Genomic DNA, 21,585 nt, shown 5'->3' with positions numbered 1-21,585 from the left:
GCTAAGGCGCATTGTACGATGTGTCGTTGCTTACCAATCACGAAGCCCGCTGGCGCTACGCTGAGCCCAGGATGAGCTCTGCAATGTTCACTGTGTCGTCCCGCATCGCCTTCGTAGCTGATGATTAATTACTGGAAAAATTAAATGTCCAACGCTCGGACATCCGACGGGCAACATCCGCTATCTGGGACGCATTGAAGACACGACACGCGTTCATGAAGACACCCGAGCAAAACCAAACGCAACTGGCCCAAGCATTAGGTGACGAAAGAAGATAATCTCGTCCGTGGCTAATAAGCACGGGTCGAGCCCGTGAAGCAAACACAAACAGAGAGCGAAAAACGAAAGACCACGTCTTGAACGTCAAGACGTCCAGAATCAGCTGGGCATAGAACCACCGAATCTTTGGCTAGATATTCACGGATCTAGTTTCAAGCAAACTCCGTGTGACGTACGCAACGTGACGCTTGGCGGCTTTCTCGGTGCCTAATATGCTGCAGTTCAAAGTAAAATCCCGCAGTCCACACACAACCACGGGTACAACAAGCACAGCAAGCAACAAGCAACAGTGGCGCCCCGTTTGGCTAATATTTGCATGGTGAAGTGGTCCGGCCAATTCGCTAGCTGCGCCCACCACTCATCACCATCACCGAAAGCACTATTTCTGGAAGGTTTCCTGTCCATCTCATTTTTCTTTCGCGGCAGAGAAAAGTGTTGGCCAGCCTGCACAGTAGTGCAGCAAAGGGGCGGGTGGATAGGATAGGTACAAACAAACTGATAAGCGTGCGGGTACTCCAAAATCCCGGGAAATGAATCTTATGAATAACATGGACTCAGAGAACCGGGTGGTTCTGAACGTTGGAGGCATACGGCACGAAACGTACAAGGCGACGCTCAAGAAGATCCCGGCCACGAGGCTCTCGAGACTGACGGAGGCACTGGGCAACTATGATCCCGTCCTGAACGAGTACTTCTTCGATCGGCACCCGGGGGTGTTTGCGCAAGTACTCAACTACTACCGGTAGGTACACGATTATTTTTTGGGGCCGAGAGTGAAGCGCAATCGTCATGCCGCTTTGTGGACATGCGATGCAATTTCTATCATAAAAAATATTACCATGCTATCATTATGCTATCGGCTATGGGATGTGTTTGAACATGAAGTACTAGGCGTCTCCATTTTTCTTTGGACCATTTTTATTTATGACGGCTCGTTGCTGGATACTCATCACAGCCTTTAAATTCCTTCTTTTTCTTTGCATTAACCCGGGCACACTCGATTCAATCCCTGTGTTATCTTTTTCTTCATTAACAGAGGGATTAACGACCTCTAAGGTCACTCCGGCCATCGAAGTGACTTACTAAACTACCGATACAACGTAGTTGGTTAGTCAGTCCTCACTACGGGGTGAGGGATCCGGATGGGATTTGAACCCCGGTCCTGCCGTTTGAAGACCGGCACCGCTGTCACCTTCACCATGGGCGGCCCGCCCATGTGTTATCTATACAGCTTGAAAAAATGCAATCAAAAGAGACCATTTTTTAACAAAAATTCCTAAACATATGCTTTAATCACGGTCAGGTCACCAAACAGAAGCGATTGAAAATAGTATAACAGGAGCTGTAATGCCGTATTTTTTAAGATTGTTTCAATAGCCCCTTAATTTGGTAGTACTTTCGATTCATCAAGCAAACCACTTAAGTTTCCTAAAATTATGCTACCTTTCTTATTCTCTGATCTGAATCATCCTTAGCCCTTGCTGCTCATTCCCTTAATAAACTACCGTTCTTTTGTATATCAATATTCTTCCCCTTTCCCATCCTCTTATTCTTTCTCTCTGGCATCAAAACCACAAAACCGGAACGTCGTACAAATCGGTTACGTAGTCTAGAACTTTTCAATAAGACCCTATCTAAGTGGCTTTCTCTCAAGTCAACCATTCAATCTTCTGGCTTTCCTATTCATTCATCTGCCAAGAATTGGCTAGACGAGAAGGAGCAGCAATGCACAGAGTTTTGCCACGCCATTTTGCCCAGCAGAATACAAATGAGACCAAACATGGGCGCACTATTTCATTCCGAATTCAATATTGCTGCCCTCAAGCTGCTGCCAATTTGTAAAATTCTGTTGCCGTTGTGGCTCTTTATTGTTGGCTGTTTCTGGTGCAAGGGGTGGCAAATCTTTACACTCATCCATCCTCTTCACAACAGCTTCATCCTCGCCTCACAAGTCGCACCTTGGCAGAGAGGATAATGAAACATCGGTACCGGATAGAAAAAACTTAATGGTAACCATTGACCTGCTAGCCATACTCTTACACAAATCTTTCCACGTTAAGCTGCCGGGTGCCCTGGAGCATACAATGGGCAAAGTTTTCGGTGGCTTTTCTCGAAGTTAATATTTATTAGTTAAAAGAACGTCTGCAGAGTATGTTGGCACACTTTAGTATTTAAAGGTATTTTAGCTTCAGTTGTATATTTCTGCAATATTTTTCATTCAAATTATTTGAAACAGTCAAATCAAATGGCCTTTGATGGTGTTACCTTACTTTTATTTTCCATTCATTGTACACCACTTTTCTCTTACTTTTTAATCATGCTGAAAGGATCTGCTTCACCGCCTAGCAAAAGCTTTGTTCTTAAAGTTTCAAGGCTGTACCCTACTTTTCATCGGGTGTCACTTACAAACTATCACTCTTTTAGCCACCATTTTTGCCTCACCTATTCTTCTCTGCAACTTCCACCGTTTCATGTGCCAAAAACTTCCTCCCAACAGCAAATCGCTCATAATGAAGCAATAGAAAATTAGAAGCTAAAACTTTTTTATTAAAATGTGACTCAAAACCCCAGTAAAACCTTACCTCGAGAATTGCACTCCACCGTCCTACGCTTTAACGTACAAAAAGGGTTTGCAAAAAAAAAATCCTAGGTTCTTAATGCATTTTTATTCAAACCCTCCAGCCGAACGGTGCAAAACTTTCAATCCTTGGATGGCGGTTTAAGTGCACCCAAAGCAACTGACGGTGAGCGAAGGAAAACTTCTTAATCGGGTCCGACATCTGCCCGGTACTTTAAGATATCCACCGGTGTAAACGTTTCCACCGCAGCACCAATGCGAATGCTTTACCGTGTGTCACGCGCTCACAAAACGGCGTTAAGATGATGGCGTGCTCGAAAAACCCGGAGAGTAATTAAAGAAACCGACCACCAAGAATGTCGATGCGAACTTTTAATTAAACCGTTTTTCCGCTTTTCCCAACTGCATAATGTTGCCGGGTGGATGTTGTAGAACCAACCAACCGGGGGAGGGAATAATGGAAAAGGCAAGTGACACGCTTTCCATCTGTCGATTGCACCAAACCACACCCTACTTGGGCTTGGGTGTGTTGTGCGCCCCTTCGGAATGGTGGCTCACAGCGAGCTAAAAACTTTCTCAAACACTGTGCAAGGTTCGTCCTTCTGAACAGGGTGAACTTATGTTCGAGCCCACAAGAATCAATACAGAGGCATGCCTTTGAGGCTGTAAAGCGAACTGGCTTTGAAGGGGGAAAATGGGAATAAATTTTACACACGAACGTGATTTAATTCATCCGAAGGCTGTTGTTGGCCATTCCGTACAGTCGTCACGCAAAGCCGGATGTGACTGTTCGTGGTCACATTCCAGCTCAACTATCAGGCTACCCATTTTTATGCTGCCGATGTTCGCGTGGTTGACGTTTTTGTTAACATTTTCCTCTGACTCGATGGCTCACAGAGGGAGTCAAATGGGAGACGAAGAAAGAAATCAACTCATTGCAAATTCCTGACGAGTGCTTTCCACAAACAAGGCCAAAGGTCCATTAAGCAAAGCCTAGGGCGGAATGGATTTTTTTTGTGGGATAAATTTTTCCATTTTGAGAGAAGCAAAGTGAAGTTTCCGAACGCATCTGAACGCAGTGACGTAATGTATTGACCGCTGCGTCGAGGAGCGTATTATGTTTGCATTTGAATGAAAATGCAGGTTGAGTTTTTTTTTCCTCCTACGACGAATAAAGAAATAGGAAAATTCGTAAATATAGGTCAAAGCAAAAGCATTGGTAACAGCATTGGTTTTCGTCACTATTTTGGCACGCAGCTGCATGAAAGTTTAGTAAAAAAAACTTAACTTGAACGAATGAATAATTTCAAAGGTATGCAATCAAATCAATGAAAACTGTCAAGTATATGCCTCACAATTCCAAAAGAAACCATTGCAGAATAAGTATATTTTTGAAAGAGATTTGAACCCACTATCTATTTTAATCTTAAAGAGTTTTCTTCTACGAGAAGGGACGAACAACTAAAACATTTCACTCTAGTAAAGCATCGTTTTAAAAATGTCCATTTAATATTTCTTAAAAAGCTCAGTTTTTTTATCGCGCTGGATTTTTCTAGCCCCATGTCTAGTTCGTGTTGGCATCTAAAATAAAGCTCAATTCCGTTCTCAAACATACATTCTACAAACAACTACATCTTACGCATTATGACTGCGGACCGTCGAGTTTTTCCCGCGATTTGCGTTGCTCTTTGTTTTTCTTTGTCCTTTCGCGCAGCACTTTTTTCTGTTCCTTTTTTTGTTGCTTATCACAAGAAGAAAGGAGACCAAAAACTTCTCTTCTCAGGTCACTTTTAAGTTTAACAGTTTCATTACCCTTAGTCGAGCTTTTCCCAGCAACAACGCAACAACGAAATGCCCCATTGAACACAGTTTTCCAACTGTGTAGAACTAAGCATCACTTTTGCAACAGTTTTCCGTGCAAATGCTTCGCATTATAATTTTTCCACGCAATCATTTCCGTTTATTCATTACAATTATGGCACTGCCCAGCCAGACTCGCAACAACGTGTGCTGCAACATCGTCAAATAATATTCAGATCTGATAGGCACCGTTCGATGGCGCTCAAACATCATGATTATAGTAATAATCATCATCATCATCAGACTGCTGCTAGCAGCATTTGACATGTGGATGTGTATGAAGCTAGGCGAGGTACTCGCTCGCTCCTTACCAGGTCACTTTCCATTGTCTTCACCATTATTATTTTAAGCATGATTATTTTTCTATGCTTCTGTATAGTTTCTCCTGACTCCTGGAGCTCTTGGGAACAACAACAAAAAACAGCTTTCGAAGCTGGTCTCTCACTCGCTCTCATGTTTGGTGGTTGTGTAGATGTTTGGTAAAATAAGGTAAACATGTATCGTGTCGCCCGTGTACGAGATACACAATTACCACTATCAGCCCAACACTCAGGTACATGTTGAATTTTGTGCTTAGGGAATAGAAAGCAAAGCAACCAACAAAAAATGGGGGAACAACACACTGGAAAAGTGTAACACAAACATAGGGCGATAATAATACACATGCTCTTCGCTTTTTGCCTGCCGGAAAGCAGTATTTGGGGAAAATATACGTTAATGCCTTTTCACGTGTATTCATGGGAAGGTCCTTTTTTCGAAAAACTACTACCCTTCCATCATTTATCGTGCTCGTGGTGTTTATATTCTGCTCGCTTCTCATCATACACCTTGCTCTCTACTTTCTGCCAGCACGGGCAAACTGCACTATCCGACCGATGTCTGTGGGCCGTTGTTCGAGGAAGAACTATCCTTCTGGGGACTTGACTCCAATCAGGTAGAGCCATGCTGCTGGATGACGTACACACAGGTGAGTGTTTGCTTTATACCGTTCCGTTGTAATTAATGGCTTGAATTACATTTGAAGAACATCAAATTAATTTTACTTTCGTTTCGTTGAAGTGTAATTTTTGTTAAATCGCTTTTGAAATTATTGCTTATATTTCAACTCATTCTTCTTAGGACATATATGGCATTATACGAATGAGGTCTTAAGAATTCCTTGTTCTTGACACACGAAGCGTTTCAAACGTTTTACGTCAACTTCTAATCGCTAACCCTCTTCATCTACTAGCTGTCAACATCAACTGAAACATCATTTCACTTTTCTTCACGCTCCAAAGCAACACCAAGTACTTTTCCCTTCATAAATGCACAACATGACGACCCAATAGCAACAGAAAAAATGTCCTTGCTCCTTACATGAAACCTTATTGTCATTCTGTTCGCGTATGAAAACCTCTAAAACACATCCACCGTGTCACACTACAAAATACCAAGCACAACATAAAATGACTTTGACACAGTGTTAAGGAAAAACGTCAACCAGGAAGACAGAGAGAGCGAGAGAGACCCGCTTTTTACAAAATAACAGCAAAATAACCCCGCTCTTCGGACGACACGACGCATCGGTAAACCATCAAACCGTCCATTTACCGAAACGCCAAAATCCAAATCACTCCTTCCCTAGCCAGGGAAAGCGTTCGTGGAGATGATTTTTATCGACAGTTGTGTTCGTTTGCTTGCTTTTGTTGTGTGGAGGAGGTATTCGTGTGTTTTTTCTTCACTTCTTTTGGTGGGCTTCTTTGTTTCGTTTAACGTTTCTTCTACTCACCTCTCTCTCATTTCCCTTTCAAACACCAAAGTCTAACCGGAAACCACTCATCGGTGAACTGAGCCGGTGAGTGAGTGAAGCGGTCTTTCTAAGGAACTCTAAACACCCATTCCTCCTTTTCATCGAAAGACATCCCCGGGACGGGAGAAGCCAACATTCGTCCCATTTGGCTTCACCGTGGGTGAATTGCGTGCCGGCTGTTAAACTGTCCCTGCGTCGAAGAATGTTTCTGCAATGTCATGCCGCTGTCATCGGTTGACTTTCACTTTTCGGCCTTTTTTTTCGAGGGACCAGACATGGGAGAGCGAGTTGAGCTTTCGGAGACAGCAAAAAGGGCTTGCGATTTTCTGCGAACGGGCCTTTTGTTAAGTACCAAAGACGTCTTGCGTCTTGCGGTAAGTGGTAGCACCGAGGTAGCAAAATGATACAAAATTACAAACAGAAGAAAACGCACCACAACCTTCAACACCAGCGACAACGACAACGCCAGCATGTAAAAGAAGCCATCCTATTATCGAGCGAAAAGGATTGCTGCTGGTGCTGAAAGCAAATGATAAGCACCATCCTCTGTACGCCGGGTTTTTCGGGGGGGGGGGGGGGGGGGGGGGCTATCAGTGAGCGGCTGTTGTCGTTGTAATGCAGACATTGGGTTTATGCGTCGTGTACCGGTAATGGACATCGACGGGACCTTCAAGGTGTCACTCTAATCTAATAATGATGGCCATTTTCACGCCGAACAAGAGTTTTTTTTTTTAAGATTCGAGAAAAGAGGTGTTCCGTAGCTCTTGTTTATAGCACACCCAACAAAAGACTGTAACGATTGTGTTCTTATCAAGCTGCTATCAAGGTTTTGTGGCAGTAATGTTGCAATTTTTATAAAGCACTACAAAACGGATAATACCTTTCCCAGTGTCCTCCTGTTATAGGTGCTGTTTATTCAATTGCATGCTTAAATATTCTATTTAACATGCTCACAAATGGTTTCTTACTTACACGCTTACGACAGTTGAGATTTCTCTTAACGTGACACTAAACAACTAAATTTTAAAGCGCACGATGCCTTAATCTTTGCTGCGCTTTCTAACAAGATGGCCTTAAGTTGGCATCTTATAATTCCTGAGACAGACGATGAATATTCACCACCAACAGACACCAATCCAAACAAATCCTTGCTCCACCCAATAATCCTGACGCTTGTCGCCAACCAGGCGTCTCCATCGTGCGTCCCCATGAAAAGACATGAAAGAGTCGGAAGTTTGTTTCAAAAATGATTAATGAATTGTGCCCGATTGTGTTTACTTTAACATTCTATTTTCTTTCCCTTACTGTTCATCTCCCCTTTGACTCCTCTTTTCGCCCTTCCTTCCTTTCTAATCCTGCTCTATCGGGTTGATTTACGAACGAAGGGAAAATGGTCGGCCCGGGTCGGGACTTTCGAATCTGTACGAGGGACTTAGAATTTTCGGTCGAATCCTTTCACTTTTCCGTGGGGTTAATCGGGTGTGGTTGGGTTGTGCTATCATAAACCAAGCGGGAATATACAGGGCTATCTGAGCGTTATTCTCATTTTATGTATTTTTGTGTGGTTTCCATTGATTAGTTTTTCACATTCAGCTCCGAAAGGAAAGTTGTGCCATTGCCCCTTTTGCGATAAGCAACCAACGCCGTCCTTGATTTTGGCAGAGTAGAGGGGTGGTAAGCACCGGCAAGAAGGACATTTAAATTCGAACTTCCCTGATAAACATTTCAACCAGCCAGCGCGAGTTCTTCGCCAGTTCCTATGATTAATGAGCATTCTGGGATTCCGGCTAAGGGGTTTCCCTTCTCTCCCTTTGCAACCTGGGCTACATTAGTGGTTACATAAATGGTAACAAATCATTTCCAATCCGGAGGCCGGGTTCGATTTCTGGCCGTTTGTAAATAACCGATCGGATTGAGTTGAAAGCAAAATCGGAGATCATTAATTTTTATCATTCATTCCTTCACCAATGCCCACTGCTGTCCATTTTCTTCACCCTTATTCCCATGCCTATTAAAATGCCATCAATAAAAATGTTTTCACCCTATCCACACAAGAACTTGCACGCCGGAAGAAAAAGGAAAATCTCAATCTAAATATCTTCTCTTTCTCTTTTTCTTATTTTCCAACGCGAACACAACCAGCATCGGAACACACAAGAAACGTTGGCTGTTTTAGATAGATTAGATTTAGATACGGAAAAACCGACCGACGAGGAGGTCGCGAAAAAGTTCGGTTTCGAAGACGCTTACAATAAGGGCAAGGTGAGCTGGTGGCAGCACCTGAAGCCACAGATCTGGTCACTGTTTGACGAGCCGTACAGTTCCAACGCTGCCAAGGTAAGTTGCCCCATCCTTCTCTTTGCAGTTACATGGGAGAGAGCAGCTGCTGGCAGTGGAAGATAAATCGATCATATTCAAAGAAACTTTTACTTACAGTTAAGTTAAGTTATTGGTTGGAAAGGTCATTACCTTTTACAGCATTTCCCATGGTGGAAACTATTACGTTATCCTAGTAAAGAAGGTTCATTTTGCGCCTCCTTTTGGCTTCATTAATAATCCAATTTCATCTGCCTTCGATACGTCAATAAACTAATTCAACTTCATTAAACATCTCACTCCCTTGATGGAACACAAACGATCTCATGCCACAGAATGGGCTCCTTTCGTACGCTAAGCTATTGAAAGAGTACGCAAATAGGCAACAAAAATTGCATAAGAAAACATCTCGCTGAATCTGTAATTTATAACTTTTCCATCGTTGTAAAAACCCTCGACACCGCCCCATTTTGGAAAACTTTTCATGCCGTTTTGAAGCACAAGCTTTTCTTTTCATTCTGTTGCCTTGCCTGTCCATTTTGACTTCGGGGACGATGTGTTTGATATTCATTCTTCTCAATTTTTGCATTTTTTCTGTTGCCCACGCGGTACGGGTGAGAAAATGACGTTGTCTGCTCGAAACTACCCCAGCACGATGTATGGAAAAAAAAAGTAGAACACACCGTGAATCGGTTCGGTGGCCGATGGAAAAGGTCTTCAGTAAACAAATCTGTCAATCAACCAGTCGATTGGGTTTTCCTTCGTGCCCTTCGTGGGTACGCGGCCAATCAAACGATGCAAACCCTTCGGAATGATGCTTGGGGCCATTTTGAAACCGAACGGCAAACGTAAAACCCGGTGACGATTATGTATTGCATCCCCTTTTTTCACCGACACTACAGACACAAAACAACCTTGAGCATGTTGGGTTTATGGAGGCAAGTAATTCCGATGCGATTTATAGGTTTGCTGGTGCATTCAATGTAGCGGTACGGCACGGAACCGGCCGCGAAAGGGATAGCGGGAACCCATTCCGCTTATCCGCTTTGGTAAAGTGGAATGACCAGTGTAGATGATGTCGGGTCCTGGCCACTCCGGTTCGTTGGTCAATTCAAATAGATTACAAACACTGCTCGAAGCCATTTTCTTGTTCTATGAGTATGATTCGTGTTTGGTTTAAGCGCGCTGTTTTGGTTGGCTTTGGTGAAAGCAATATCCTTGGCTAACGGGCGTGTCAGAGGTCATCTCTCGTATCGTTCGTGCTGAAATACAGAACGAATGTGTTTTATGGTTAAATGTAAATTAAGGAATCGTATCGACTCTCGAACGTGAGCGATACAAACACCATCTGCCGAAGAAGCTGCAGCTAACCCTCGAGCAAGATTGATGACGGTTACGCTGGTCAGTAACGGCCCGTTACTGCTTATGATTATTATAATGGGAAGGATTTTAAGATTTCAGGCCTCATTCCCCTTTTGCTATCACCCGATCTCACATACTACGTTTGCTCTTTCGTTCCAGATAATCGGTATCATATCAGTGTTTTTCATCTGCGTGTCGATCATATCATTCTGCCTGAAAACCCACCCGGACATGCGCGTCCCCTACATACGCAACATCACGGTGAAGACGGCGAACCAGAACACGTCCTGGGTGCTGGACAAAACGCAAACGAACGCACACATTGCGTTCTTCTACATCGAATGTGTCTGCAATGCATGGTTTACGTTCGAAATAATGGTAATTTCTCGCTAATTTTCTATAGCTGCTTGAAATAGTTTGATTGGAAACGATTCCAATTATTGGCAAAGGCCTGTTAATTCAATGTTAATGCATTGCAAACCATTTTTGTATTCGCCAATAAACTTTACGTTGACAAAAAGCTAAGTTTACCTAACAAATAAGCATCGTCTAAAAAAGGTAGACCTTCTCTTAATGTTGTCTGCTGCAAATGACGTCGATGTAATAAAAGTATCTGGGCCTAAGAGTAAACAACGCTCAATGGTGCATAGCGTATCACGTGAAATTTTCGTTGGATAGCCATCAGTTCGTTTATCCAATCACTAGCAAATGAACATCACATAGAGAGCTTTTAAATACCGTGTGACATTTAGTTTGAATATTTATCGATTTATTTTGAATATAACTCTTGGCGTTCACTATGGAGCGTATTGGTGTGGATAGGCGATCACTCATGGAGTCGAGATCATGTCTTTTTCAATGAATAAATTGAAGACTTATCCTGACAAACAAGTTGCAAATACATTTACTATTTTTCTACTTTCCAAAACTTACTAACTTTCGTGATTTTCCACTCAACCCAGGTACGCTTTATATCGTCGCCAAGTAAGCTAAGGTTCATCACGTCATCTGTAAATATTATCGACTACATCGCCACGCTCAGCTTCTTCATCGATCTGATACTGCAGCGGTTCGCGTCCCATCTCGAGAATGCGGACATCCTCGAGTTTTTCTCCATCATCCGCATCATGCGGCTGTTCAAGCTGACGCGCCACTCGTCCGGTCTGAAGATTCTGATCCAAACCTTCCGGGCGTCGGCCAAGGAGCTTACGCTGCTGGTGTTTTTCCTCGTGCTTGGCATCGTGATATTCGCCAGCCTCGTGTACTACGCCGAACGCATCCAGATCAATCCGCATAACGACTTCAACAGCATCCCGCTCGGGCTGTGGTGGGCCCTGGTAACAATGACCACCGTCGGGTACGGTGACATGACGCCGAAAACGTACATCGGGATGTTTGTCGGTGCGCTGTGTGCGTTGGCCGGTGTGTTGACGATCGCGTTACCCGTGCCCGTCATCGTGAGCAACTTTACGATGTACTACTCGCACACGCAGGCACGTGCCAAGCTGCCGAAGCGAAGGAGACGCGTGTGCCCGGTGGAATTGTCGAGGCCACCGCGGCTGCCAGGTAATTGTAACACAAGTACGTACAACCAATCGCACAACGCTCTTCGGCCTTCTGCACTATGAACCACCCCACAGATTCTAAGATTTCTCGTCCTATGAGAAGGCTTTCTCTCTTCAAACCATGCTTTGAATAGATAAATGGGGCTTGCATCCTTAGCCGCATCTCTTTAATCCCGTTTCTGCACGCATTGCAATCTGTTTCAGGTCAAGCGGGACCAGGTGTCTGCAATACCGGTTCCGGTAAGCTTCCTTCCTCGAACGCACCGAGCACGGGCAGCATGGACCAAGCGATCCGGCGGATGAACGCCAATCGAACCATAACGAAGGACGTCATACTGCCCAAGATGGGTAAGTGTTTTAGTCTGCTCTTCTCTTCCAACAATGAACGTTTCGATGTCGTTTGCCCTCATCATTTACTATCTTACCGCGTAGTAAACTTGAGCCATTCGCTTTCGAAGTAGTAGCCCTGCCCACCACGGGACAATATGCCGTGGTGGACATAGTTTTCACACCGAGCCTGGCTTTCAATTCTCAAACACCCATATCATGCCTCTTCATTACACTCTAGCTGTCTCTTTGTTTTCTTCTCTCTGTCGTCTCATACACCTATCTTTCTTCTCCTTCCCGCAGCATGATGTGATTGCCGATTTATTCTTGTCGCTTACTATCTCCAAGCCCTAGTGCCGGTGGTGTATGCGTGCATTCTCGAACACTGAACGCATAGAGATATTAAAATTTGCAACACAAAGAGATCCCATTAGAGAGCAATGGGAAGGGATACAGAATTTTCCGAATTTTGCACCAAAGTTGTTTTAAGTTCTTCTTAAGTTTTTCTTCTTACAAACACCAAAAAAAGCTTTCGTAAAGTAAATTTGGCTCTCGGTGGTACTACATTAGAATCTTCTCATCGTAATGAGTTGTGTAATATTCGTGTAATGTTTGAACTCTGTATGTATGTTTGTGTGTATGATGTGTACCAAACTACCCTCCAATCTGTTTGCTGTGCTGTGTATATTGAGTTGCAAAACTATCGCCACGGTGATCGCACCATCTTCTCCCCCGACGGTATGCTGAAGGTCAGCCGAAGCAGCCAAGTTCTCGAATGTCACGAGTTCTTCCGGCGTAATCGTCACTGGGAAGATGAGTGTGTCAATCTCTGGAGCACTGGGTGGATTCATTCCACGTCCAAAAATCCAATCAAACAACGTACCCAACCTGACCGTGGCTAGGTAGCGCCATCGAACTCAACATCAAAGCCACCCTGGACTATCTCTCCAACGAATCTCATCAAATCGTTCAAAATCGAAGTGGATGATAGAACCAGCAGCAACGGCACAATAATCGGAAGGCCACAAAATTACCGGAAATTGGATTCCAACCAGCTCACTCGGATCGGATGCCGGATACAGGTGAAGGCAACAAATGCTTCGTGGAAGAAAATTACGCATCGCATCGTCCGGGCGCGGTCTTTTGAAAAGTGCTGCGGTTGTTGTTTTGCAGGTGGGGTTGTTTTCTGCGAAGGTAACCGGATTTGGAATCCAAGTCCGATTCCCCTGTGGGCGAATGTACGCTGGCCACCGCTCGCCTGCTCTAGAATGTAGCTTTGTAGATGTGTAGTTGAGCTTTCGCTGTCCGGTATGTTGCTTTATCACTCTCTAGTACTAGTGGCAAGCCTAGCATATTTCATCCCGCACCTTAACCGCACCAGCGTTTCCCACTCCCACATCCGAAACCAAGACCGTACAGGTGTAGCGAATCACCATCGTCATCAGCATCAGTGCTTCTTATTGATCCGATTTTAAGATTGGGAAACAATCGTTACCTACCAATCAATACGCGATGCAAAACCATCGTCAGAGCGTCAAATTTCGCAACCATCCTCGCAAACACCACTGACTCGCTCGCCCACTCGAGGTCTGTTTTTGTCGAAATATCTGTTGCATTCATCGTCTGCCCAACCGTTTGCGCCCATTAGAACGTCTTCTTCGTCTCGTGACCAGTGCCACCACGCCCTGTTGACACAAACACCTAACCCCTCGCCGTCCTCGCCTAGGCTGGGGTTTGGTTGAATTAGCATAATTTATGCAGACTGTTTGTTTTCGATTTGCATCAAAGACCTTTCGCCAACGACCAGGACGATCTCGGCAGGATCAGTGGCAGAAATGACTTTCTGTTGGATCCGTTTCGGAAGCAAAAACGGAAACAGAGTAACGATACACAGACGAAGGTGACATTAAGCGTCGAAGAATTTCGCTTTTCGGAACAGTTCGGAATGTCGGGATGGGAAAAAGAGAAAGTTCAACATGCTCGCTTTATGTGTGTATGTGTGTGTGTGTGTATAGAAATTCGATCCGTGGCTGTCCGTTGTTCTTGTGTACGTAAACTCGAAACCATACGGAAGTCTAAGACTAGTCAGCCAGCTTAGCATGCCGCTCAATGTCGCAAGATGTGGAAAAGCACTAGTTAGCAGGACAAGTTGATCGAATTTTTGGAGCGCCCTCCGTCGGTTTTTCCATTCTCGTAATCGCATAAATGTCGATGCTTTTGCTCAACTTTGATCGCTCGAGGCAGTGTTGGCTTTGGTGTTTGGTGGTAACTAAACTAGGATACGATAAGGACAGGACTATTATACACGCGTGACACTGACATTCGAAGGATTTGAATGACAAACATTACGAGGTTTCCGTATCCTCGTGTTTCGCTTCACTGTCTTTCGGTAGGACCATGGGCGAAAGGAAGCATCACGTTCGCTAGTTTTCGGTTAGTCGGTGGGCGCGCTTAACGATGGTGGAATATAGACCGGTGCGAATGGTTATGATAATGGGTGTAATTTCAAATAACCGTTCGTTGGAGTCTGTTCGAGAAAAGGTTCCTGTGGCTATGAAGGCTATCTTTCGTTCTGTAAGAATTAATCCTGATTTTATCCACAGAATATTTCGGGCACAAGAGATAGATTTCACAATGTACCGTGCAGTATTTGAAGCACTTTCGTGTTTTAATTAAGTGGTCCTTTTTTGTGTCAAAGAAAATCTAATCCCACTGCCATATAACACGAATCTGGGTACGTTGAAGCATAACGAAAAGAAATCTCCACGTACTGCGCACACACACACGCACAACATGCAATCCATAAAACCGACACTTTTGGATCTCGTATATCCCCATCCAAGACTAATGAGACCGGTAAAGAAAAGGAAAAAAAAATACACGAAACCATTAAACACTTGTAGAAAACTTTTAGCCGCTTCATAAAACTGTCCCATTTGCCATAAACGGACACAAACACACAGCCCAGTCTATTTTGTGTGTGTTGCGGCTTATCGAGATCCCTTCGAGGCAACGGCGACCTGGAAAGACACGAAAACTATCGTACTTATTGTGTTTCCCAAACGGACAGATTTCTCTCACAAATCCTTGTCAAATCACATGGGATTCTTGTTGAACATTGTGTTCTTTCATTCTTGAGATTTCTTGGTCTCACCAATTACGATTCTTTAATTGATGTTACTCGTAGCTGGGTTATCAGCTCTACGTTTCTACAGAACCCTTTAGATCAGATTTGACACAGTGTCCTGTCAATCGCTCAGGATCCAAAACAGGAGTATCCCGAAGCATTTCTTTCATGCGCGGATTTTTTACTCAACTACTCGAGATGTTCTTTTATTTGACTGTTTTTCCAAATGCTTGAAAAACGGTATGGACAAGGCTTCCTTTTTGGGTGATCCCTGTTGGCGCAAGCATCCAATTTTTTTCTTTTAGGAATTGGGATTCATACAGTCTTTAAGAAATTTCAAGGAATAATCTTGATCAGCGTGGCTTCATGCACGGTCATTTAACCTCCACAAATCTTGCTTGTTTTGTTTCCTCTGCTCGAATCAGACCTCTCAATAAGTTTCCAATTCGACACAGGATACACTATTTCTCTGGCTCGCATTCATTGATCACTAAATAAATCAAATGAATTATCAGACATTGACTGGAATCTAAGTTTTGGTTTGTTGCTGGAAAAAAAATTAATAGAATCCTTCAAGGGCGGAACAGTTTTAACTATCAGTTTCTATCGAGGACTAAAACCTTTTAAGTCTCGAAATGTCGTATTAGAAAACTTTTCTCTAACAACCGAATTTTCCAATACGCAAGCGTCTTGAGGCACAAAACAAAACGTGCAAGTATGTAAAAAAAAGCGAAGGCAGAAAGTGAAATGTATAAAACCATAAACTGTGAAAGCAGGGATCAAAATGGCAACAAGACATGCACAGCCCTTTGGACCATGCGTGTGTTGGCGTGTAGCTGTAGTTGTTGGTGTTGTTGGTCCATTTCTTCTCGACAAATTTCCCGTGGCTGACTGGCTTAACGTTGCTCGTGCCTATCATGATATTTAATGGGTTGTGGGTGACACAGGACGAGAAACCGAAAAAAAAAAATCACCTCCTAAAAGATTCCTGGAACGTTGATGAAAATAGTGCTTCCTTCAAAACGAAAGGCATCCAGTGCCGGAAATGTTATCATTAAAATACATTCCACTGCTACATGGTGGACATTTCGTTTTTATGGCCGTTTGTCGTCTGCTTCCGTGCGCCGAGTCCTCAACGAGGAACGTAAATCCCCAAAGGACACATTGTTTTATCGAGCTTTTCGGACAGGACACAAGTTGCTCCTGCCAGCCGGGATAACATTTTGCTTTTCTTGTTCAGCTGAAGACCTTTCCAGGAGTGACATTTGTCCAATGGAAAAAAAGCTATTTTTTCGCTTACACAAACCTTTTATGTGAGAGGTATGGTTGTATGCCTTAAAGATGGAGTGGGTCATTAAATTAAGAACATCCCATGTTCCGTAAAACAAAATCATCAACAAACGATTCAAACAGAGCCTCTTTCGTTGAGCCAAGTAACACAACTTCTCCCTGAACAATCAATCAACATAATACACTTGCACAACTCGCTCGTTATAAATTGCATCGCTTAACAGCACACTCTACTCAATTTCGTAAATCAATACAATTTCCAAGGACGCCGGACGGATTCGCTACACCAGTAAGCCCTTAGCTTCCTCTCGTTTTTGTCCCCATCCTATTATCTGCAATTTACTAGTAACTTCCCACTCAACGCAACCTTCCTTCCAACCTTCACCACCACGCGACGATCGATCATTGTTGCGTCAATGTTGGATGGCAAAGTTTTAACCGTTTCTTCCCATTATTTGCTTTCCTGTTGCCTTTTTTTTCTTGTTACAGAAACAAAAGAACCAGTGGGCAACGTTTAAACATCTAGCGGCACAGCAACAACAAGCTTGCACCGCACGGACCGAGGACCAGAATGGAAAGACTACATTGCAAACCTGTCTACTTCAACCGGCTATCCCTTGTAACGAGCTCGGAGCAAAAAGGGAGAAGATGTCGACGTGAGCGTCTTACCGAAACGTGGACAAAATACCAGGAAGCGAAGGGTTCGCGCAATCAATGCCCGCTAGAAAACGGATTGTGCACCCACCACCACGAACATGCCCGCGATGCATCGTCCAAGGATCATTTCATTTAATTATAGTAGCTGTATCAAACTCGCACACACACCCAATGGATCAGTTTCTCGAGGTTTCATCCCATATTAAGTAACGAAAAAAAAAATGCCCTGCTATGGAAAACGCCCCCTAAACCTTGACCCTTGGCTGGTCTTTGATCTTTGGGCATGCTCTGGTTTTCGTCGAAACGAAGCAGCAAAACTTTGCCTTTTGTTGCACGGAACGAAAACTTCACATCCGACGGGCACCCTTCGAAGCGTCCCGTCGAAAAAACGCTCCTTGCCTGTGTTCGGCGGCAAGCATTGCTAACTTTGTCTTACTAAGTTGTCCAGCGTGATAGAACTAGCGCCCGGGGTAGGACAAGCAAGTTCTAAATCGTTTAAAAAGCCGGCTCTAACCTTCCTTCTTTTGGTGTCCGGTCGGTGTTGAAATGATGGATCGACAGGACCATCATTGTGTGTGCCTGTGGTGCATGCGTGTCACACAGCAGGCGCAGTCTGGGAAGTGGAAAAGTTTTTCCTTCCCTATTTGAATCATGTCCTTTATGCTCCTTTTGTGATATTCTTTTAGGCGGTCCAGAACTGTAGTGCTGCGTCCTAAATTTTGAATCCAGGTTTTGATATGATTATTGCCTTTTATTTGGGGAAGCACAGCAGATGGCGGGAACAGCTAGGAAGCAAACAAAAGGAACAAGCCAAAATAGATCTGCACGAACAAGATGAAAAATGGGCCAGATAATTTGTATTCGAGAAACAGTCTGGCCTGTGTTACAAGCGTTTTGGATTTTTTTTATTCTTCCATTCAACTGGTGGGATGCAAGCTGTTGGGACCTTTACATACCAAATCGAGATTCGAGCTTGTTTTGTTTGTTTTCTGACCCGGGAAAACACGAAAGGATTTCCCCCTTTATTGGGAGTACAAAGAAACATGATTAATATGGCGTTATGTTTCTTCAGTAAGAATCTTTTCCTTTGTTGCTTTTTCCTTTCCGTTTTACGGACTGATTCCAGCTCATTGAACGCAACCCCGAGGCGGCAGATGGTTTGATGAAAAATGTGTGCGCTCAAGTCCCAGCTGTATGTGTCAGAAATGTTCGACGAAGTATGGGCATCAATATGAATTGTGCACAACTCCGATTTCTGGTGATCATGCTTCGGTCGGATTTTTGTAAATAATATGGATCGATAAAAATACCCTACCGCCACACAGCAAACCTTGGAAAAGTTGCAAGAGCCGTGAGAAAAAGCTAAACAACAAACACACCCGCCAACCCGTATCGATAACTAGTTAAGGAAATAAAACAAAAATAATAATTAAATATAAACAAGAAAAAAAGATCATCCTGCAGGAAGAACATACGAATGATAGGATGAAGTTTAAACAAACCAACAAATTGTATATTTTAGAAACAAAAGGCAAATCGAAAAGTGATAAAACCAGTTATTTCCAATCGGAAAAGATGGCGGATTCGAACGAAGACGGGACAGCGGTTAAAAGCGTCCCGGTTAAAGCTTCCGTTCTTTTCCTTGCTCTTACTCTCTAACACACTAGCGCACACACACGCACGCACTTTGGCACTCACTCATCATACACAGACACACTTGCATCCTTTCTTGTAATTATTGCTCTTTAATCGTTTGCGCTATTTTGATGTAAACGTACGTACAAAGAAATGTGTCGAGAGAAGAGTAGTAAAGGATTTATAAATAAGGTGGAAACGATACCAGTCTTCTGGGCATGATCGTAACTCGTATAAAATGGAAGTGAAAGTTGTAAATATTGTTGACCAAAAACATACAAAATTAGGTAACACTGCTACTTTTAACACTCTCAAGCTAGCGTAAGCAAAGGATGAATTCACACATGTTATCTTTTGGGCAATTAATTTCTCATGTCCGTTTTATTTGTAGCTCCTTCTACGACAACAATGCCTTCCTTAAAGCATTTTGTTTTTATTTGTTTTCGTTTTGCTCAACATTGTTCGTCCGTTCTCAAGGCACGCTCACAAACGGTGCGAAAAAAAATGCCATTCAACAACGAAAAGCAATAGCTATGCAGTCCTTAAGCGAAAACCACACAAAAAAACCCAACACATTCGTCCACATTCGATGACTTGTTCTCCGGTTCGCTCTAGCAGCATGCCAACCGGGCGTAAATTAAACAACAAATCTAACTACCAATGGGACCAACCAGAACTACACACTGTTCGCATCTCCACCCGCAGTAAAGTGAAGTGGATGCAAAAAGTTTCCCCCAAAGCCGATAAAAGCTTGACCCAAAGCATTTGCTCCCCCTCAGCCCAGTGGTGGCCGGGCCGGGTGTGTATGCGTGTAGGAAGAATGGAGATTTGCATGTTTATAACGGAAATGAATTTGTTATGAAGCTTCCTTGCCCGAAAAAAAAACCTCATCCGTTGAAATGGATCTCGAGGCTGGGAGCATGTCGGTGAAAAAGTTAACCATCTCACCACGAACGCACAGACGGAAGCCCGGTGATAGTGCTGGATGGAAACTGATTGCCTTAGACACATCGCTCTGGAGTGTTTTGGATTTTGGTTTCTTTTTTTTTTTTTGTAGTTTAAATTTGTTTCACACAAAACCGCATTCGAGGAAAAGACAAACTAGAAAACATGTTTGTGTTTCTGCAGCGTTAATTTGCATTTTAATACGTTTCTAATGAAATATGCAGCTCTTCTGGGGAGGGTTGAAGGTGAACAGCAGGAAGAAAGTGTGCTTTTGCTTGAAACTTTAGGCTTGCTAGGGGTATGTGTATTGTTTACGATTTGAAAGCAAATTTGTTCATCACTTATCGTTAATTGTATTTTTGTAAATCAAATTGCAAACATGTCAACGTTTTTTTACTACGCTCGTTCTATCAAATTATCCGTTAAAATATCACTTCATGGGTGGAGAATTTGGAAGTTAATAACGATGGAAACAAATTATTCATCGTGTCTCGAAATAGTCCTGCAAAGAAAAACGTTACGTAAATTAACCGCTCAAATGTTGAAAAGGAGCAGCTCATTTGTCTTGTTTACATATTTTTAAAATCTTATATTCCAAGTTTGAATGAATTTTGTCAAACTTTTCTAAGAAACATCTTGTTTTTAAAAATATCTTCTGAAGCTTGTTACCTTCATTAAAATTTCCCCTAGTTCATCTATTTTGCTAGGCTCATTTATATATACATAGAAAAACTTTTCCTTCTCCATTCTATCCAATGCGTAGGCCACCCCGAACGCTCAACAAATGTCACCTTCTTAGTCCCGATTATTGGCCCAGCCTTACGTGGATACACGGTAACATACTTTACTTTCTGCTCATCGCTTAACCTTTCCGGCTGCCTGATCTTCTCTCAATCTAATCTTACGTCCGCAAGTGGTACTTTCTCACCCTATCAGCAATCGCTCAAGCGTTCTTCAGCTACGTGACGCACTTGACTATGCGTCACTTACTGTCACGAAGTGTTTATCCACTTTTTTCTTCCTGTCTTCAGCTTCATCTTCTTTTAGTTTTCCACTCTCTGGTGCACGCCACCACCAACACTGTATCGATCCCTTATCATTGACACCACAACTTTTCCACCATCGATAGCTGTCGTTCATCGTTTTTCACCTCCTTAATCAAATTCCAAACCGTTCTAGGCTCGGGTGGCTAAGAACCCGATGCCTTCTTGGGTGTAGGGGCTCCATACAGTTACGTTTTTTCTTCTTCTCCTTTCGTCCCGTTTTGTTATACGGTCAAAACATTTCCAAATACCGAAATTGTCTGTTGTGAAAGAAACATGGCAACAAAAGTGTACTTCAGTGTTCGCCGGGACATCAGGACGGGACGAGTTCAGGAAGAAACAAAGCTGAGTGTTAGCGGATAGCCGTAAAGTGGTAAACATTTCTTACCCTCTGGTACAAGCACGAGGTGAAAAGAATTGGAAAACTTTTGGTGAATCACTAGCACACTCACACACACACATCCCCGCCATTGACCTACTTCAATGCTGCTCCTCGTCTACGAGGTTTTTCTTCAAAAAACCAGTTGAACGCTCGAAACGGAGCTTAAACTTTTAGGACAAAACGGGCCAAAACTTATGTTTGTATTTGTGTTCTATTTTCCAAAGAACTTCAACGGTGAACGGTGTGGTTTTGTTTCTCTTTTCATCGCTCATTTTATTTTGCATTTTATAGCGTTCCGCTTTTAGAGGTGTGTGAGCTTTCCTTCTCCTTCTTTGCCAACAAAAAAAGGTAAAATAATAAAAGTCTTTTCTTGACGCTTCGAAGGAACATCATGAGAAACAGTTCAATTTTTTTTTATTTAAACCGT

General features: G+C 43.2%; 3 protein-coding genes across 5 annotated transcripts in view; all 3 read left to right on the top strand.

Annotated features, from left to right (window-relative positions):
* The window catches only part of LOC126563935 (probable phospholipid-transporting ATPase IIA), a 415,461-nt gene that overhangs the window by 66,422 nt on the left and 327,454 nt on the right, over positions 1 to 21,585 (top strand). The window lies entirely within an intron of this gene.
* The window catches only part of LOC126563874 (nidogen), a 251,705-nt gene that overhangs the window by 11,979 nt on the left and 218,141 nt on the right, over positions 1 to 21,585 (top strand). The gene's annotated exons all lie outside the window — the stretch shown is intronic.
* LOC126564529 (potassium voltage-gated channel protein Shaw-like) lies at positions 750 to 17,029 on the top strand. 3 transcript variants are annotated; one of them, XM_050221606.1, is made up of 7 exons: positions 750 to 1,021; positions 5,567 to 5,684; positions 8,652 to 8,846; positions 10,347 to 10,565; positions 11,150 to 11,753; positions 11,957 to 12,100; positions 16,986 to 17,029. In XM_050221606.1, exons 1-7 carry the CDS (start codon positions 810 to 812, stop codon positions 17,012 to 17,014), a joined length of 1,521 nt encoding a protein of 506 aa, XP_050077563.1. In that variant the 5' UTR covers positions 750 to 809; the 3' UTR covers positions 17,015 to 17,029. The 3 variants fall into 3 exon arrangements, with proteins under 3 accessions (XP_050077563.1, XP_050077562.1, XP_050077564.1); XM_050221605.1 differs by having other exon boundaries at positions 11,150 to 11,768; XM_050221607.1 differs by lacking the exon at positions 16,986 to 17,029 and adding an exon at positions 12,383 to 12,435 and having other exon boundaries at positions 11,150 to 11,768.

This window comes from Anopheles maculipalpis, chromosome 3RL (assembly GCF_943734695.1).
Source record: "Anopheles maculipalpis chromosome 3RL, idAnoMacuDA_375_x, whole genome shotgun sequence".
In the NCBI taxonomy this organism is placed as follows: domain Eukaryota; kingdom Metazoa; phylum Arthropoda; class Insecta; order Diptera; family Culicidae; genus Anopheles; species Anopheles maculipalpis.
Note: the sequence above shows the minus strand (reverse complement) of the source record. Positions and strands in the feature narration are given on the sequence as shown.

What these genes read in the sequence shown, in the direction of transcription:
- LOC126564529 (XM_050221605.1), top strand. Translation starts at nt 810, where the DNA reads ATGAATCTTATGAATAACATGGACTCAGAGAACCGGGTGGTTCTGAAC. An exon ending in GCTGGATGACGTACACACAG is followed by an intron (nt 5,685 to 8,651) that starts GTGAGTGTTTGC and finishes GAACACAACCAG; the next exon opens with CATCGGAACACACAAGAAAC. An exon ending in GCCAGGTAATTGTAACACAA is followed by an intron (nt 11,769 to 11,956) that starts GTACGTACAACC and finishes AATCTGTTTCAG; the next exon opens with GTCAAGCGGGACCAGGTGTC.